We start from the raw sequence: 20,368 nt of genomic DNA, 5'->3' as shown, positions 1-20,368 counted from the left end.
TCACTCCTCTGACTTCTCTCCTGTATTTTTCTCAGTCTGGGCTGTTAGTGTTGTAGTAAATCAGGTGCAGTGCATACAGGTGTGTTTCTGGACACCAGTTTGTCCCCATCCCCAAATCCACGGTCTTAATTACTGCACCTTTACAGCAGACCTTCGTACATAATAACCTAGGTTTCCAGCTTTTCTTTACCTCGAGATTGCCTTACCTGTTATTGGTCTTTGAATTTAAATTCCAATTTGGAAAGGTGTTTTTTTAAAAGTCTTTTTTCTGTAAATGTGCAAGTGTTTGGAAACTTTTGACATTCTAAAGTATAACAATATCGAATCTAGTTATTCTTGCCATTTGAAGATCTGACTTAGGAGACAGGTCCCTTGAAGCCTCCCTGTCTCCCTGTGACCTCTTGCTTCTGTTCTGTCCTCCGTGCTGTTGCTCACAGGCTTCTCAAGTGACCATTCTGCAGATAAGGGTAACTGTTGCTCTGTCCTCTGTCTGTGGATCTCAACAGCCCACAGGCAGTGACATTATCAGCCTTTTAAAACATTGGGGAACGGAGATACAGTAAAATGAATCTACTTGTCTGCATTCACACAGCTCACAAAGCTTCAAGTTGGAATTCATATTTAGATCTCTCTGATTCCAAAGCTTTTGTACCTACTCATCTTCTTCTAGTGATCTCATACTTAATCGCAGAATTTAAATTTAATTTATTAAAGATCTGATGTTTACCTTAAAAAACCTAGTTGATAATTGACTCCAACATAATGTACACTGGTATATATTATATTTCCACCAAAATCAGACCTACCTGGAAAGAGGCCATAGTGTGATTTTTCAGGACGTTCACGACATAAACCCTATTCCAAAAATAGGCCCCAGTTAAGATGATCAGTCAGACAGACACATTTAGTATGTCAGTCACAACACACGATGGCTGTATTGGATTATAAAATATTTATATTAATATATAAATGAATATTGTTGACATCAATGCTTGAAATAAAATATTTATTTTATAAATAATATAAATTATAATTGTATTTGTAAATATCCCCCCTTTTCTTTTGTTATTTTGAGACAAGGTCTCGTTCTAGTCCAGGGTAGCCTTGAACTCACTATGAACCCCAGGCTGGACTTGAACTTGCAGCAACCCAGTGCCTCAGCCTCTGAGTGCTGGGACTATAGGTATAGGCTACCATGCCTGCCCCAAATAATATTTAACACCAGTCAATAAAGCTTCAAGGTAAACAAACTTTAACTTTGAAATGCCATATCTGTATTTTCTCTCACCAAAAAAAATCTGGTGTTTGAGTTATTGCCTGCTGAGTACCCAGTCCTCCAGCCCTCCCTGGAATAAGCCTTCCCCGCCTTCCGCCCCTTCATGAACTCTGCATCCTGCTTGTCTCTGGAGCCTCACCTGACCGGGGAAGCAGGTGTGTTGGCCAGCTTTCTTCACTGTGCTGCATAGCTGACGTGAACGACTTAAAGGAAGAAAGGTTTGCTCTGCTCATGGCTTCAGTCCTCGGCCTGCTGGCCTCGCCGCTGCAGGCTGTGGAGGGGCCGAACAGCGTGGTGGCACCAGGGTATGGCGGGGAAGCTGCACCCCTCAAGGCAGCCAGGAAGCAGACAGAAGCAAGGGCCCCAGGAGAAGGCGCAGGGCCTACATCCACCTCCCAGGCGCTCCCCAGTGACCTGCTCCCGCCAGCGGGCCCATCTCCCCGTGTTCTGCCAGCTGTGAACCCTAATCCGTCCACCAGGTCCAGCCTTCAGGGTGCAGGCCCTCCAGGTCCCCACCGTGGACGGTGCTGCCCGGGACCCTGCCCTCAGCATGCACTTAACCACCACAGCTGGGGTGCTGAGGAGACCCAAACACTGGGAGCTGGACTGAAGCAGGGCTCCCTTACCCATCAGCCTGGAGCCCCACTGCCGTGGCCCACAGCTCGGTGAACCTGTCAGCTGGAGTCAGACCGGCCGCTCCGTGTGGCAGACGGCAGCTGGGCTCTGCCAGCGGGTGTGGGCAGGGAGGGCGAGCAGTCCAGAGTGAACAGGAGGACTGGTGGCATGTAGGGGTCGCAGGGCAGCACTGCTGCCGTCACTGAGGGGCTGAGGCAGTCGCCAGCAAGCTCAGAGCTAAGAGGGAGGGACAGAGCCTCCCTCTCTCTCTCCCCCTCCGTGTCACCCAACTAGATGCTGTATTTTAAAACCACGAAGGCTTGCAGACACACCTAGACTTCAGTCGTGTTTTGATGTCTGCACCCTGGTTTCTCTGCTACGGACGGAGTCCGAGAATGAGGCCCTTGCAGCTTCCACACTGGCAGTGCTCAGCCACAGGGATCTTGTGTTTAGTTCCTTCCAAAAGAGTCCCCACTGCTCCGATGGGGGCTTTCCGGGGAAGTTGCCATTGCCTTCCTGGTGTTAGTGATGCACCCTCACCCTGCAGTCCCTCTGTCCTCAGCTTCTCCCAGGGCCACACACTGTAAAAAGCACTGTCCTTATGTGGTACCCAGGAGGTGGGACAGGAAATGTTTCCCTGGATTGAGAAATTCTCTCTTAAAGTATGATCCTATGGGATGAATGGGGAGGTATTTAAATGGAGACACATGAGCTTTTGCATACTGCATTTGAATAGTAATAAGTAAACGCTTACTGAGCACTAAACTACCATTGGTCAGCTCTGTGCTCAGCACTTAGGCGATCCTTCAATATTCCTATGACCTTCTGCTCAGAATCTGGCCTTAGGGTGGTGGCATGGGCACTGCCCAAGCGCTCCCTAAACATGCAGGAGCTGAGGCCCCAGACCGGATCCGCTGAGTCAAAGGTCCGCATTTCAACAAGATGCCTGAGTGATTCGCTCACACTGTAGAGCTGCGAAGTTCTGCACTGTGAGTACAGGAGTGATCAAAATATTCAGCGAGTGACCGATTTCAAAATGTATTACAGTACAACACACGTTACCATGAATCCCCTCAAAACACCCCTCACTTTGAACATGACCCTCCCATCGATCGTTCTTGCCACCTTCGGAGTTACTTCTAAGAGACCTGCTTTGTGGGTGTCTTCACAAGGTATGATGGAAACCACAGTGAACGCTGCTGCCGAGTGTTGTCTAACAGGAGGGCAGCTCCAAAAAACACTGCGGCGCCTGGGTGTCTTCCCCAAAGAATTAGAAGAGTCTTAGCACAGCGATATAGGCACACCCATGTCTATACCAGCACAGTTTGTAACAGCTAAAGCTTGGAAACAGCCCTGTTGCCCATCAACTGGAGACTGCATAAAGAAGATGTGGTTTTTCAATAAAATGGAGTACTACTCAGCCAGAAAGAATGAGAAACTAGAGACATTTATAGCTAAGTGGATGCACATTGAGGCCAACCTCTTCAGTAAAGTAAATAGGACACACACGTGTAAATACCGAATAGTTTCTCTAGTGTGAGAAACTGAAAGTGTAAATAAGGATCAAAATGTATAATTGATATTGTGAAATAGGAAGAAAAGGTCTAAAGGAGCAGGGGAAGTGGGAGGGGAAAGGAAAGAAGGGAAAGGAAAAAATATGAGAAAAGGAAAAAATAGAAACAAAGTCTTTGCAAATAGGTAGGGATGGAAGGGTTGAAGGGAGGGCAGGGAATGGAGAAAAAATAAGAACCAAGATATATCATGTACAGGTACAAGATCCCAATGATGAATGAAACCGTATTGTATACCTAAAATGTACCAATAAACTTAATGGAAAAGAAAAACAACATTGAAGCGATCCTTCATCCTCCTGATTCACCAGACCTGGCACCATGAGACTTCTGGCTCTCCCCCAAAGTCAAAGTGACTAGAGAAGGTAAATGTTGTGGGTCGATTCAGGACAGGGAGGCAGCCGTGACAGCACAAGTAAAGACATAAAAGAGGACTTCCAGACCTGCTTCTGTAAGTGACAAGAAGGACGGGGTAAGCTGAAGTGTGGGAGGATTTGGAGGAAAGTTAATGGCCATGTGTCTTTTACTGTAATAAATTATTTCAAAGGCTAACATTCACTGTATGTTTTAATCACTTCTCGTAGATGCTATTATGGTCTAGCTTTTGTAGATTAAGAGATTGTGGAGGGCTAAGGAACTTGATAAAGAGCGTATACCATTTTCGAGTTAGTAGAGCTGGAATTCAAAGGCAGGTGAGACTGGATTCAGAACATAGGGTCCTCAGGGGTACCCCACAAGGCGTCCCAGGAAGTCCCAGCACAGTAGCACCGTCTCTGCGGATGAGTGTTCACAGGGAGGTAACGAGTCCTCAGCACCTGGAGAAGAGGGGTTCCTGTTTCGTCTCTTCCCAAATGACCTGGGCTCTGTCTTTCCTGCTAGACTGCATTTCCTGGAGGGGTGAAGCCACGGCCCTGTTTGTTTTCACAGCTCCAGGAATTGATATGGAAACACACACAGAGCAGTGTCTGGTACTTCTGCACTTCTCAGTCTGCAAGCACTCAGCCTGCTCACGCAGTGAGTCCCGGAGACCGTAGCTGATGAGCCCGGTGCTGAACTTCCTTTGCCACGAAAGAGGATACAGATTTTCTGGGGTTCACTACAGGCCCAGGATTTCCATACCGAAAAAAGGAACAGAGGCTGCCACTCTGGTCCTGGAAGTTTAGCTGATCTCTGCCTCCCACTTGCCCCTGCCCAGCTGGGCAATGGCGCTTCCTGACAAGTCTTCGGTCCTTCCACCCTGCCAGGGCTCGGAGCACGACTTCTCTGGTTCTGTAGTTAACTCTCTTCCAGTCCGTTATGCAGGGACAGGTGAAGGGGGGAGCATGCTCCTAATTCCCAGGTTCCTGTGGCAGCTCAATTTCTAAGGCTGTTTTAACCCAGGACAGCGCCTATCTGGGCAGAAAATCTATGGTGAAGGGAAGAAGGATCCCAAGAGCGGGAATTGGTGAGAGGAACCAGAAGTTCCGGTTCTCCCAGGACAGTCTCTGTTTGTACACAGTTGTCCGCAAAGTCTACTTTCCCCGTCAAAAGTGCTCCAGATTCGGTGATAAATCACAGGGTCACCCTCATCATGGGGTACATGGGATTGCCCCGAAATTTTCTCAGGAGCCAGAACCGGGCAGTCCCTTGTGCAGGGCTCCCCACCCCACCTGTCCACCATCCCGTGCTGGTGGCCTTGTCTGAAGGCCAGTTTCGGAGCTGGCTGTGCACCTGGTATCCATGCAGGCGTCGGGCCCGGCAGGGTCTGGCTCACCCAGGCTGTCCTTCGCCACCGGCCCATGGTCCGATGCTCTGACCTCAGTTCACCTTGAGGCCCCCACTAACATGTTTGGTTCTGAGGTGGGGATTTAGCTCAGTGGTTCCACCGTCTGCCTGGAAAACAGAAGGTCCTGAGTTCGATCTCCGGGACCAAAAAAACAAAACCGTGTTTGGTTCTGATGTGCACACGCTCCCAACCCTTGGCGCTGAGACCATGAGTCCTCAGGTTCAAGGCCTCCAGCTTCCCACCCTTCAGAAGACGGCCCGAATACCACCCGTCCCTGCATACCACAGCACTATTATTAGGTGGTAGCCTCAGAAACTAGAACCAAAGTCCCTGGCGGCCCTTTGATCCCCAGAGCGGGGGAGAGAATGGCCGGAAGGGACAGCCCCGCCTGAGGTTAGCCAGTCCAGTGTGCCTTCCTCTGGGCTCTGGAGGGCTGCAGGCCAGCAGGAAAGAGCAAAGCTATTCTTAGCCAAGGTGTGGGAGCCTGGCAGGAGCCACGGGCACAGCCCCAAGGGTCAGACAGGAATCGGCCACCCACTCCGGCTGCTTCCCCTCTCTCCCTTGGCTGCCCTCAGACCAGGAAGTGGCCACCCTGCTCCCTGCCGAGTGGCAGCCTGTGGCTCTGACACAGGGTCACCCTCCGTCCCCTAGGTAGAGAGCAGGCCTTGGCAACCATCTCCTGGTTCCTCAGAGAGCCCTGCTGTCATCAACCAGATGCCAGCACTGAGCGAGGGAAAGGGTTGGCCCAGGTCCCGTGGGTGTTCAGAGCTCTACCACTCTGAGGTCGGGCTAAGGTTTCCAACACCTGCCACAGCCTGCAGCCTACCTGTGACAACACTGCCATAGGTTCTCATAGGCAAGGGAAGGAGAATTAACATCATAGATCATGCTTTCCTGGAAAGGGTGCTCTTCGAGTTCCATCCTTCTTTGACGTACAAAAAAGCTTGCTTTTATAAAATGACTACAATAGTATGTGACAATCCTATATTAGTTCTTAAAATTAAAGCAACTTTTTAAACTTAATGTGGAAAATAAAAAATACATATGCAAACTATAGAGTGGGGACTACTCAAAAGCAAATGAAGATACTGTTTATTCATTCTTTCAGTGACTATTCGGAGTGTCTATTTTTGGCCCATACCACACGAAATACATCTGGTTTCTACCACTGCGTTGCTTACAATCAAATGGAGAAGACAAGCAATAAAAAGGGGCTGCATAACTACAAAACTGATAAGAGCCACCAAAGAGTTTTAAAGGGGTGCTGTGGGGGAGACAAACAGAGTCCGGTGGAAGCTAATTCTGCACTAGGTGGTGAGGAAGGAGAGGAGAAGGAGCAGAATCCAAACTGGAGCAGAAATAGGCAGGGGAATGGGAAAGGGAAAGTTTGGGGAAAGGCTCGATGTTGGACTTTTTAGGGGCGGGAAGTGACCGGTAAGGCAAAGAGAATGGACAAACCAGGAGGAGAATCTGCACTGAAACCAGAGGAGCAGATGGACCGCAGCCCTTTTAGGGCTTCGAGGCCATGGTGAAGAATTCGGATTTTATTTGAGACCAAAAAGAGTCCCTAAAAGCTTTTCAGCAGGAAAGTGAAATTTTACGTTCATTTCCCTGCCTGTTATGTGGAGACAGAGCAGGAGTGTGGAGTGACCAGATGAGAGGCCAGTGATATTCTAGGTGGGAAATTCAGTAGCAAGGGGTAGAGAAGCAGTAGGTTCAAGACCTTCCTAGAGAAAATTCTACTTGTCCAATGCACACGCGCGCGCACGCACACGCACACGCCGCTATGAGTCAGGTCATTTGGACAATGTAGTGCATTTGGACAATGTAGTGCATTTGGACAGAGTTTGGAGAGGAGAGCCGAGAATATTCCAAGACGCCCTCAGAGCTTCTCCAGCACTAAGCCTCGGATTTTCCAGGAGGCTTCGGGTGGTCACGGTGCCTGCCCGCCTCGGCCCGCACACCCTCAAGGACTCCTCCTAGGTTCCGTCCCTTCTGCACCCACCAATCCCGCCCATGCGCTCCAGTTTGGATTCGGCCCTTTCTGGAGAAAGCCCGCATCTGGGAAACAGCTGCCTGGCCACAGTCACAAAACCGTCTACTTCTGATCCAGTTGCAGCTAGAATTGGAGAGGAGGCAAGGGGGACTGAGGAAAACACGAATTCTGCCCCAGCTAGGATCCGCGTGGAGACTCCGGCACCACCTCAGATATCCGCAGTCTGGCCTCGGGGAAGCCAGGAAGATTCCAGGAAGATCCCCGCATCTTCCTCTGACCCCCACGAGACCAATGCGGTTCACAGCCGGGCACCATCTGGTCCCCTCCACCCCAAGGAAGCTGCGTTTTAGGGTGTGGAGACCCGAGGGGAAGAGTGGACCCTCCTTCACTGCCTCTGAAGCGCTGATTGTGAGAACAAGCGTCCAGGCTCCCCACGAAGTGGGCACCCAGCTGGCGCTCCTCGGCACAATGGCTCCCCCAGAACTGTCCTGGCATGGGAAACGTTTTCAAAGAAAATTAACGTGCTGCAGTTTCCAAGCGCCTTCTTTCCCCAGTGTCTCACGGGCTTGAGCTTACACACTTCACACACTTCATCTTCCCTGTCCACGCTGCTCCCTGACCCTCCCTCTTCCTCTCACCCAGATCCTTGCACCCCAAGGTCCCAAGCTGCGCCTTCGTGAGTCTAGCAGCGTGGAGTCAAGATGACATCTAGTCCTCCCAGCGGAGGAGCACACACTGCCGTCCAGGAGATGAGGTTATTGGCCCCTCCCTGAGCTCAGAGGCCCAGACATATGGATCTCTTTAGAGACTTATGCAATTTGGCAGCCCTGCTTCACGCCCTCTGAGCCCTGCCGCTCCAGGCGGCTCTTCTGGGAGTGCACCCCGAGCCAGTGAGGGGCTCAGCGCAGGCTCTTTTATTCTTGTTGTTTCCTTGTCATTTCTCCTGGCAGCTCTCTGCTCGAGCTGGAAAACAGAAAGTATTCCTTTCCTGGCCCAAGCTTTGGCCAAAAACGGGAAAGAGGGGAAAAAGTTGAACAAGAAGAGAAAATGAGAAAAAGAAAAAACAGAACTGCACTGTGACTCTTCCGGTCAGTTTTCCAAGAGAGACTGGGAACCCTTCAGCCAACCACCCTTGCTCCCCTCTTCTCCGCTCCATCTGGGGAAGAGCCCTGGGTTTCGGGCTGTGGATCTCCTGGACCATCCTCACTGCCCATCCCTTACACCACCCAGGGCCTCTGGTGGATGAAACCGACTTCCTCTGTGCACCCAGGAATGATGGATGACACTTGGACGAGGCGGAAAGACGCCTCTGACCCCTGGCAGGCTCACCCGAGTCCCACTCCTCTCCATCCAGACACACAGGAGTTGGCAGGCTTGGAGGAAGGGTGGACTTTCTTGCTGCCTTGGAAGGCAGAATGACTGCACTGCCAAGGAGGGCATCCGGGCACTCACAGGGCTCCCTCCGACCCCAGCTGAGGAGTCTACGAAGCTTGAACCCTAGAGGGTAGGGCTGTTCTGGATGCAGATGCTAAACTAGGAGGGCCGAGGAATCAGGAATTTGGCTGTCCTTGAGCCTTTCCCCACGTTCTGCCTCTGAGGTGGTCTCTTCCAGGCCGAGGCCAACTCAGAAGAGAATACAGAATGTCCTGCCTTTTCCTCAGAGCCAAGGCTGACCCAAACACCTTATTTTATTTTTGATGGTTTCATGATAGAGGAGACCTCTGTATGAAGCTCATGAGAATAGTTAGGGACAGATGTTTCCTTTCCAGCCACCTTTTCCTGCCCAGAGTTAAAAATAGCCACCCTCTTCACTCTGGCTTCCATAAAATATATATCATTAAAACACTCCATTTAGGTTGACAGAGACAAAGGCTCCTGCCTCCCTGGCCTTTACAGCCCCTCGGGCCATGAACTGGAGCCAGTACTGGGTACAAGAAGATCTGGCTCTTCAAGAAGGGCTCTGTGACCCTCTAGTGAGGGAAATTCCTTCCCTACACTCACCAGTAGACAGCTCCAGAAAGAGACTTTCCCAGTGAGGATAGATATTTTGCCGAGTATTTGTACGTATGTTTTCTTGCAAAGTCCTTCTTGGAATTTTCTTGAACTGATTACAACCCTACCCCAAGGGTGTCCTGAACCCCTTTGATATCCTGGCTGTAACAGAGGTGGAAACGCTGTCTGATAGCATTGTGAGCGATGCAGTTAGGCCTGTACCATCAGAAAGGGCTACTGAAAACCCAGAACAGGCACAGGGAAGTGAGCAAGCCAATTGCAGAAGCGTGGACACACTGGCAATGCACATACAGTGGATTTCTGACCTTTCCCGGGAGCTCTTTCCAGGGCCTCAAATGTCACACACTGCTCCACAGACAGCCCAGTCCCTGATGGACCAAAGGGAGGGGCTGCAATCATCAGCAACTGCTTCCATCTTTCTCCTTTCCAAAGCAAATAAGTGTTAGTTATCATTTTTGTTTGTAAGAGGAACACATGAATGGTGACTGTGGAAAACAAATGTATGTGCAGCACATAGGAGTAAGGAAGGCAGTGAATAGTACAGGTGCCTGTAATCCACCGTCTAGGAGAAAGCTCTAGGGCAAGGGAGAGAAGTGTTCGCAAATAGGGACAATAGCTGACTTGCCTGAAGTGTGTCTGTGTGTGTGTGTGTGTGTGTGTGTGTACTTATCCATAGGCCAATAATTTGGAAAGTGAATTAAACATTTTTAAAAATTAAGACACAAATGATTCTCCAACAGGGAATAATATGAATGAAAAAGGCACATACTCAAGAGGAAGTACACATCAACAAGAAATAGAAATTTTATCAACCAAAATTTGAAGAATTTGATAAGCCCATGGTTTCCTAGGAAAATAACAAAATTTACTCAAGATTTTTTTAAAATCTGAGAGCTTTCATGACAATTTCAGAAATGGAAGCACTATTATAAAATAGTTCCACAATAAATATCAGGCCCAAATAATTTTATAGGCAAGTTCTAACACATTTTTAAAAGGAGACATCCACCGCATAAAAACTCTTCCTGAGAATAGATAAAATGGAAAATACTCTAAATTTATTTTTATGAGGATTTCATAAGCCCAATACCAAAACCAATTGACAAAGAGATAAAGGAAAAATTACAGAACCATTTCATTTATGAGTATAGAAGCAAAAATCATAAATAGAGGATTGTATTCATAAATTAAGTTCTAAATGTGTAAAAAAGATAATAAAGCATGAAAAAGTTGGTTTTAACTCAAATATGCAAACTGATTGAATGTTAGAAAATCTACTTATCTATGGCTGAGCACGGTGCTCCATGCCAGCATGCAGGAGGACTCAGACAGGAAGATCACAGGCTCAAACCCCTTCTGAAGAACTTAGTGAGACCTTGTCTCAATATGAAAAATAAAAAAGGGCTGAACTATAGCTCAGTGCAAAGGCCCCAAGATCAATACCCAGTATCATTAAAAATAGAAGAAAACAAAAAAAGAAAGAAAATCCATTAATCTAACTCACACACTAACCTATTAAAAGAAATAAACTATATCATTTCAATCGACATAAATAATGCATTTGAAATACATCAGCATAAGTTTATTATTAAAGAAAAATATTTTAGTAAATTAGGAATAGAAAGGAATTTCCTTAACAAGTAAAATAAGCAAATATGTAAACATTAGAAACATTGGATGTTTATCCTTCAGAATCTGGAATGAGGCAGGGATGTGCGGAATTATTACATATTTCATCCCTGGGTGTTCTTGCCAGTACATTAACTTGGGAAGAACAAAGCAGAGGCAGAAGGATTGGAAAGAAAACAACATTATTACTATTTGCACTTGGTATAATCATTTACATATAAAACCCAAACGAATCTACAAATACTTAGATATAATAGGAGAATTTGACAGGTTAATACAAGATTAATGGAAAGTAATGTATTGTACTTACACATATCAGCAACAGAAGTAATTAAAAAGAAGATAATATTTACAGTAGTCTAAGAGGACATCAATTACCCAGGAATAAATCTAACAAAAGATAAGCTAAAACCACTACAGGGAAAATCGTAAACTTTAAAGAAGCCTCACACAAGGGAGTATATACCCAGTTTGCTGAATGAAGAATTCAGTTCTCCCCAAATTAATTGGTGGGACAATTTTGGTCAAAATCCAAAAAGCTGTTTTGGAAAGGAATCTGACAAGCATTTACGAAATTATCTCTAGGTATGGAAGAATAAAAAACGAACAATAGCTAGGGTGCTTCTAAAGAAAAGTAAGAGGGGAAGACTAGTTCTCCAGACGCTAGGACTTGGTGAAAGCTACAGGAAGGATCTGGCAAAGGCAGTGGGATGCGCATGTTGCTCAGTGGATGAAGATGCCAGAACCAGGCCCATATGTACACAAAATACTGACACATGACGGAAGTGTCACGACAGGTCGGCAGCCAGAGAAGAGATGACTCAGTAAATGGAGCAAGGAAAATGGTTATCAGAATGAAAAATATATGACACTGGATTTGTGACAGTTATTTACCCTGCCCTGCAAAGTCCAACCTCACCCTTCTACACTCCACTCTATCAGACGAAGGTATAATGTACGTTTGCTCCATTGTCTGAGAATAGTCAGCTCTCCTACAGAGATCCAAGAAAGCAAACAGGATGGGTAGAACCCATTGGCTTTATGAAGTATTGTGATGTTCAATTTTGCTTGTCAATTTGATTGGCTTGAGAGACACCTAAACTATTAGTAAACACACTTCCCAGTGTGACTGGGAAGGTAATGGGGCTGAGACCTTGGGGACTCTATCTGGCCCCTGACCCTTTCTTCTCTGGGCTCTTCCCCAGCTCTCTGCTTCCTATGTGCCATGAGCTAAGCAGCTCTCCTTTGCCGGCCCTTCCACCATGATGTTTCTCCCTTGGAGCCAGCAGGCCATGGACTGAACCCATGAGCCCAAACAAACCCTTTCTCCTTGAAATTGTGTATGTCAAGTATTTTGTCCCAGCAATGAAAGCTAACTAATACAACAACAGAAAATAAGTAAGCAAGGGCCGAGGATTTAGCTCAGTGGTTCCGGTGCCTGCCTTGCAAATGCAAGGTCCCGAGTTCTATCCCAGTACCAAAAAAATAAAAAATAAAAAAAAATAAAAAATGTAAGCCAGTAACTTGTGAGACAGGCAGAATTAAGAAGATGTGCTAAAAATAATAAGTTAGTAACTTAGAAGACATGTGAAAATAGAATAAATGGAATTTGTTACAAAAGGGGAAAATAAACTAGAGTGTTACCCACAGGTGAAGTGGTTAGAAAAAGCAAGCTTTAAGTTACGAGGTACAGATGGTGGCGCCCCTGGGCTGATGGCCACATCATTACCTATGGCTCCTACATCCTCTGCTCCAGAAATGCTGACAAGTTGGACGGCTACCAGAACACTAATGAGCCATGTGAGCAGACTAAAGACCAGGCCTAGTCGCCCTTGTACCTCCCAATAAAGCAAATACAGATGGATTCCAAGCATCTTCCATTTGCCAACTGCCTTCCTGAGTCTCAAATCCGGTCCTCTTAGTTATACCAGGAAACACAAGACTCAGGTAACATGGTCCTTTCAGCCTGTCAACCAACGCCAGCGCTTGCCTCTTGGTTCTGGCTGAATGTTTTAAAGAGACCCATGAATTAGCCTTTGGGATTTGATCATCATACTCTGGCCTCAGTCTTCCAGGTGTGTGCCCTCTGCAAAAGCCTGCTTTTCACGGAGGCAGCTACTACATCAAGGTAACTTCGGCAGGACAGAGGGGCTGTGGATCAGATGCCACACTTTTCTCCTCTGACTGCTGGTTTCCAGTTTGATTCTGCCAAAAGGAGGCACTGGAGGGAGACTGGCAAGCAGAAAGAGGAAAGGAGGGACTCCCTATAGGATACAGGTTCTCATTGCTTCCTCCCAGCACATTAACACCTCCACCTGCAACGTGTTGAGACCAGACCCTGAGCACTTTCAAAAACCCCCCTCAAAAAGTTGACAACATGAGATAAAAGTCAGGGTTCAAAACATGAAACTGGAAAGATAAAAATTAACAAGTGTTTCATTAAATGCCCACAAAAGATAATCTTATTCGACCTATAAATTGCAATTCAACTCTTTAATAGTTCTATATACATCCAATATGGTTTACATTATAAAGACAAAATGCAGAATATTTTTTAAAACTCAGAATTGTCAGTATCTTTTACTTCTGTGTTTTGAATGAATCCCCCGAATCTTGCATGTTGGAAACCTAATCCCCAGATATGTTCAGATTTGGAGGTGGTACCGTTGACAGGTGTTTGGGTCATGAGCGTTCCGCCCTCCGGGATGAAACTGCACCCAGCTCTGAGGGTGGGCAGGTTACTGAAGGAGCAGCTCTGCCATAAACATGAGGTCTCTCTGGCCAGCTCACTCTGTCTTGCCGTGCTCTCTTCTGTGTTACTGTTATAGAAAGCCAAGTTAGACAGAAGTCAATATAGTCAGAGAGAGCTTGGGCTCTCAAGGAAGTCAGCACAAAAAACAGAGACATCTTGAGTTATAGCTAGAGGCAAATCTGGAGAGAGCCAGGCCTCAGGAGAGACAACCAGTAGCCTACTGGCTCCTCTCCCTGGAGATAACCGGCAACTTGAGATTATTCTGTAATTACTGCCACCTGGTCCACCCGATAGGTAGGTATCTGTGCTCAGGCAGGTGGCCCTTACTCCACTTGGACCCATTCCCTTTTCCTTTCCACAAATTCCTGCGATCTTTCCATATATCCTTGCTATGTGACGGGTGATTTGTGTCCCTACTGGATCAATATCAGCGACCTGTAGGTTGATTTGATTTGACCCACGTTACACTCCCACTGTGCCTTGCTGTATAAATTACCCCTGACAAAGGGCCTCGCTGGCCACCCCATTCGGGAGCCCACCTGGAGCTCTTCCTCCTCTCCTCCTTTCCAGGAAAACTCCCCTAATGTCCTCCTTTGCTTTGTGATGGTTCCTGGATGTTGTGAGACCATGAACTCGGCACATTTGTCACCTAACGGATCGGGAGTTACATTTTGCCTCCATCGTTGTGACAGTAAGAAGACCCTGCAGATGCCAAGCAGAAGCAGGCCACACTCCTGGATATCTCAGGAGTCACAGCAAACTTCTGTTCTTTGTAACTACCCGATCTCAGGTACTTCTTATTGCAACAGAGATGAACGAAGACATGTTTTTCACCTCAGTAATGTTATACTAAACAAGGGGTGGGTGAGGGCCTGTTTTTAATTTGGTGTGAAGTATGCATGTGTTGGGCAGGGGTAGGATTCAAGAAGCAAACCCCTAATAGTAAGAGAAGTCATAATCTACAAAGGCCTATAAAGGGCTGGAGAGCCTCTCGCTTGGCATATTCTTTTTTTTTTTTTTTTTGGTACCAGGGATCGAACTCAGGACCTTGCGGTTGTGAGGCAGGCGGAAGAACCAGCCGTCTCGATTGTGGGAGGCTGAGCGAGGATGGGTGAGTTGGGGGATCAGGCTCAGGGCCCAGGACAGTGTGCAGCGTGGCCTGACACTGTGTAGGGCCACAGTCCCATTACATCTAGAGCCTTCAGGCCAGTACAGCTCTCCGCTCTCACAGGGACAGATTCACTGCCCTCACGTGCCTCTTATTTTCCCTCCTGAACTCTGGCACCCACTCGACCCCCACCCTTTGTACCTAGCATGTTTTCTTTCTATAGCAGGGCTTCTCCTGTGTGTGTGATTCTTGGCCTTTACTTGTGACTCTGATTCTGTGGACGCTGTGCTTTGAGAAACTCTGCTCTCCTGAATCATTCTCTCCAATCTCAAAAGTAGCTCAGAAGCTCAGGTATGAGGAATGTTTCCTATGTTCCCATTTCCCATGGTCCAACTCTAGAAGACAAATGGCATTTGAGGTAACCAGAAATAAAAATCTGGGATTAAAGTTGGAGCCAATTGGATCACGTTGGATTTCATGTCTAGCAAGGATTACAGCCCCATATTTTGTCTACAACCGCAGGCTGAGTGCCGGAGGCAGACCTAGCTCTGGGGCTGAGGGAGCTGAAGGAGTGGAAGACAGGCGGCGTTCCTCATGTTAACTGGGGGCCCAAGACCAAGGCCGATTTCAAAGTGCATTTGCAGCCCTCTCGGTCTGGGCTGCAGGGCCCTTTGTCACAATGTGGTCACATCTGACCTGACTTTTACACTTAGAAACAAACTCCTCCTCTGCCATTGTTTGCAATCAAATTTGCATACTATGCTTTGCTTTTGCTATGTGATGAAAAGCTTTGTTTTCCATTTAAAGGAACATTAGACAATAAGATGAGAAGAAGGAGATTATTCGGGGTTCACACACTGTAGTTCTAAGATGGAACACAAAGATGGGCCTACACTCCTAATGCCCGGATGTCTGCAGAGGAATGGCTCTACTCGGAAGGGACCTCGTGCCCTCTGACCTTCCTTTTCCCCTTTAGGACCAGATATCGATATGGGAGAAATACAGCTCCTGCTCTGTTAGGTGTCAAATGTGCTGGGTTCGCGGCCCCACAACATGGAGGAATGAAGTCTGGAACCGAAGAAAGAAGTTAGGAGAGTTTTATTGGAAATACAGAAAGAAGAGGAGCTCTCATTTCCAAGAGGGGTCCTGAATGGGTGGCCACTGAGGAGGCCCTTTGTCAGGTCATTTATAAGCAAATTCCCCGTGTGGGTCAGATTGCCATCAGCCTCCAGGATGCTGAGGATAGCTTCTTAGCTAAAACTGATGTCACAGGGAAATGAGTCACTTAGCAGGGACACCTGGGCAGAACAGACATTTTTGGGCAGGGATGGGACAGATGCTCTGGTCACCCACTTGGGTGACTGATGCCTATCTGGATTTACTAGACCTGGTGGTGCAAATCATGACATAATCGCAAGTTACTGTTTATCCCTTAGGGAGGCGCGTAGGCCTGGCCATTGCATCTTTATCTTGCGGCCTGGTCTATGGAGGCGCCTCCAGCCACAATTCTGACATCTTTATTCTTCCTGCTGGCTTTCTTGAGAGCCCAGTGCCTCTCCTCTCCGACTGTGTGCCAATTTCTATCTGGCCTAGCTGCCTGTAATAACAGCACAGCAATCCGAGCGCTAGGGTCTGCCCAGCCGGGCTTTTTTCACTCCCTGCCTCCTTAACTGGGCAAGGCTGAAGGCCCAGGTGGGAGTTTCTAGTTCACTTCTCCCACAGGCAGTCCTTTTTCTGAAGGGAGAGCAGGGGGAAGCCTCGAGGCTTGAAGAGGGCTGGAGAGGGTGACATGTCAGGAGGGCTTCCCTGGTCTCCGTGGGGAGGTAGCTTTCCCTCACTGACTGGGTACGCAGGGCTAGGCACAGAGGGAAAGTCCTCCAAATCCACCAAACACTGCAGGTCTGGCGGTTAGAAAGCAAGGGGTGGAGGCCCACGGCGCGATCGAGGTCCTGCGTGCGGCTCCCAGCGCCCGAGCTCGTGCGCGGCCCGGGGCGCGTGGAGACTTCACGCGGGTGAACTCGGGCTTCACAGTGGATCGCTTCCCCGAGATTACTGTTAAGGGTTTAAAACTTAAAACTAAATACCAGCAGAAGGAGAGGCGCGTGGTGGGGAGCGGGGGTCGCGGGGCGAAGCGAGCGGGTCCGGCTGGAGCGCGCCCCGAAAAACCCGCGCCGCCTCCTCGGCCCGAGGGCGCGCCCTGGGAGGACAGAGCAGCTCGGAGGGGCCGGCCCTGCCCAGGGGGAGGGAGGAGGGCGGACGCGGCCACCCCCTCCGGGAGGGCGGGATAAACGCGGCCGCACTCGCAGCTCTGGCGGCGGGAAGGATGCTGCTCCGCGGGATGCCGTGGGGCTGCGCCGCGCTCTGCCTGCTGAGCCTGCTGCGTGAGTGCGGGAGGGACCCGGGCGGGACCCGGGCCCAGCGGAGGGGGGGGGGCACCCACGCGGGGAGGGAGGCACCGCGCCCACACCTGGGCTGGGAGGGCGGGCGGACCGAGCTCCCTGGGGGCAGGAGCTGCGGCGCCGGGCTGCCTAAGGTGCGGGGCGCACAGGAGGCAGCACCCACCCGGGAGGGCGGAGCGGGGAAGTTGTCTGGCGTGGGCTGGAGGGGGAGCGTCGCTGGGGAAGCCCGGGCGCCCACGGGCCCCACGACCCCGGAGGCCGGGAGGAAGGCCAGGAGGCGAGCGGAGGAGTCTGGAATGAGGAGCAGCCGTGGGTGAGCCTCGGTGAATACGGAAAGGGAGTTGGAATTGCCCGGCCCACGACCTGGCGAGGAGGGGAGGTAGAGGGCGTCCGCACCGCGACTCAGATTCCTGCGAAGACCCCAGCGGAGTTCCCTGCCCGCCCCGCCCCGCCCCGCCCTGAAGCTGGTGGACAGGTCAGGACACTGCAGCTCACACACACCTCCGCCTGTTCTGAAGCCCCTGCTCACTTTGGCCAAAAAAGTCACAGTCACGTGGGAGGCCAGCGCCTCTCAGCACCTGGAGATTTGGAACTTTGCAAGCTGCCCAGTCTTTTGCTTCTAGCCCTCCGGGGATCCCCTTCCGACGCTCCATATGCTAAAGGCCACCCACTGTGCGGACCTGCAGAGTGACCCAGACCCACCCGCGGGACTCTGCTTCCAGGCTCCTCTGCTAAACGTCCTCTTTTGGGTCGCCCTGGAGGAGGCCACCGGCAGAGGCTTGAGGCGCTGAGTGAGGTCGGGTCGCCCGTGTGGCAGCACAGGGCATGCTCTTTGGGACAGGGTGGAGCTCTCGTCTCGGGGTGAAAGCCCTGCCTGCGCCCCCACAGCAGGGCCGGGTTGGCTGGCTCAGGTGCCCGGCGAGGCCACCCCCTCCTTTGCCTTCAGGGCTCGGGATGCTGGGCCTGGGCCAGCCAGGCCCACCCTTACTTCCTCAGCAGGCCGGGTGCAGTCTTGCCTGGGCCAGACCTGCAGGGGCGAGGGTGGAGGGAGTGGGGCTTCTGCAAAACTGGGCAGAGACCCTGAGGACTTAACTGGCTCGGCTCTGGAGAGGCGGTGGGACACAGGTCCCTGTGCCCAGCCTTGCCAGAGGACTTGGCCAATTCTAGCACCTCACCTTCCCCAAGAGCTGCCGAGGGCTTTTGTTCAGATCTGTTTTGCTTTTGACGCTAAGAGTTATTTTCTGTACCAAGGTGCACTGGGGGCCCATGAAATGGGGGACTGTGCCTTTGTGATCAGTGGCCAGGGCAGAAAGTGGGACGGTTTCGGGGGGAAATCCTCCAAATCAGTCATCAGTTATTGCTGGGAAACTCAGTGCAGAAAGGGGTTCGGTGCGTTTTGTTACCACCCCAACAGAGCATTTGCTCTGGGGAGATCTCTTTTCTGCGCCTGTGACGTGTTGGCATGGCCAGAGACATGAAGGCCAATCCCTAGTGGGTTCCTGGTCAGGGTCAGGGTGGGCTGGGGTCCCCAGGCAGCACTGCCCCGGAACCGGCCAGTCCCCTTATGGGGCTCAGGGCCCCTCTCCTCCAGAGGCCGGCGGTCCTCATCCTGACGGTGCCCCAGGCCTGCACTCCCATATTTCTTCTCTTCCTTTGGTCCTTGGTGCTTGTGGACCTCACACCCATATCCTGTCTGGGGCTCTGTGTAGGAGGGAAAAAGAAAAGGGAAAAGAATTTTATCAGCTGTTTTCCAGAGGGGAGATGACTCCACCCTTTGACTCTGGGCCACATGGCCCTGTCGCTGAGGAAGAGTCGCCTTGGGGACTTCTGACTAATTCAGTGGTCCCCAGTCTCTCCCCTGTAAGACCAACCCTGCCACGGTCTCCTGCTGGCGTCCCTTCTGCCTGTGGCTCCACCTCCTGGGCCTCCTCACTCATTTGTCCTCATCGCCTGCCTTTCTGAGTCTTTGTCCCCCAGAGCTGGGGCGAGAAGTGCCAAACTGCAGCCCATAAACTCAGGAGCAGAGCCCTGCACAAACAAGTACAGGGGAGGAACAGGTCCACTGTCGGTGGTCTTGTTGCCTGGTTTCCTTTCAGCCCTGAGCTAGAGGGGCTGGACTCATATTGGGGGCTTGGTTCAGGGCTGGGTGTGCACCAGGAGTGCACCAGGACTCGGGGTACACTGGCTTGCCTCTCTCACCGACTTCAGTTGCTCTCACTAAATGCCCTGCAGTGCAGAGGGCTAAAAATGTGAAGGTATGCAAAAGAGAACCAAAAACCACGCTTCAAAGAAACCTTCACAGTCTTCAGGGCACAATTTCCATATTTTGGGGGCTTTGACTTCCCTAATGAGAGCATTTTCTTCCCTCCTTAGCTAAGAAATGAAAACACATTCTCTACGATGTTTAGTCTCCAGGGCCCTGATTTTGTGCTCTAAGAACAAAGATGCATCTTGGAAGAGTGGATGGCCACATAGGGAGGCACAGGGAGGTGTCCCTCCCAGACCTGCAGGCCAGACCCCGGCAGGGAATGAATCACTTCCCTTCAGATGCAAAGGAAAAGACCTACTGCTTAAGTGGGAAGCCTGCGCCTTCCTGATTTGGGAAAAAAAATTAAGAAAAAACATGTCGTTCTCAGGGGGAGCGGCATCTCTAAGTAGCTCGCTCCATTGTTTAGGAAAATGTGTTAGTGGGTCTGTGGGTGAGAATAGGGCAAACCCTGGTGTGCCAGGGAGGGCGTGCAGGAGGCCAAGCTGCTGTGGATGATAAACTGGGCCTCGCACTTGGGTGGGGCCCAGAGATGGGTGAGGGGCACCGGAGCCCAGAAAGAGAAGTGGAGGAAGGAGGAGGAGGTGCCTGCAGCAGTAAAGGAACAAAGGGGGTAGGGTGGGAACGACCTGGCTGCCAGCGAGAGTCCTTAGGGCGCAGCTTCCTTGTGGTGCAGTGTCTGACATTTCAAGGGGATGCTGCTGTCTCTTTGGCACTGCCCTGTAGTCTTACTCCGCGCTCGCAAACCTGCTGTAAAAATTGGCTACTCACACTGGCCTGGCGTGGCTGGGTACGTGGTGAGCTTATGGTACGGAAGTGCCCGACAGAGACCTTGGGCTGGGACCCAGGAGTCAGAGGCACAAGGCGTTTGAGGAAAAGGCAAGTGGGAGAAAAGTAGGCAGCCTGCGAATCCTGGGATATTAGGTGCTCTGGGATACAGCGTGGGGTGGGGGGCGGACAGGGCAGTCTCAGGACCCC

General features: G+C 50.1%; 1 protein-coding gene across 1 annotated transcript in view; it reads left to right on the top strand.

The window, feature by feature from the left end:
- Nucleotides 1-20,368, top strand: part of Cd34 (CD34 molecule) — a 63,629-nt gene that overhangs the window by 24,373 nt on the left and 18,888 nt on the right. The window contains exon 2 of the mRNA XM_004862041.4: nt 16,813-17,106. Coding sequence (XP_004862098.2) covers nt 16,813-17,106 — 294 coding nt within the window. The remainder of the gene's footprint in view (nt 1-16,812; nt 17,107-20,368) is intronic.

This window comes from Heterocephalus glaber, unplaced genomic scaffold (assembly GCF_053883595.1).
Source record: "Heterocephalus glaber isolate CG9 unplaced genomic scaffold, H.glaber_assembly_v1.0 deba00001600, whole genome shotgun sequence".
Lineage (NCBI taxonomy): Eukaryota > Metazoa > Chordata > Mammalia > Rodentia > Bathyergidae > Heterocephalus > Heterocephalus glaber.
This window is presented reverse-complemented; position numbering and strand designations above follow the sequence as displayed.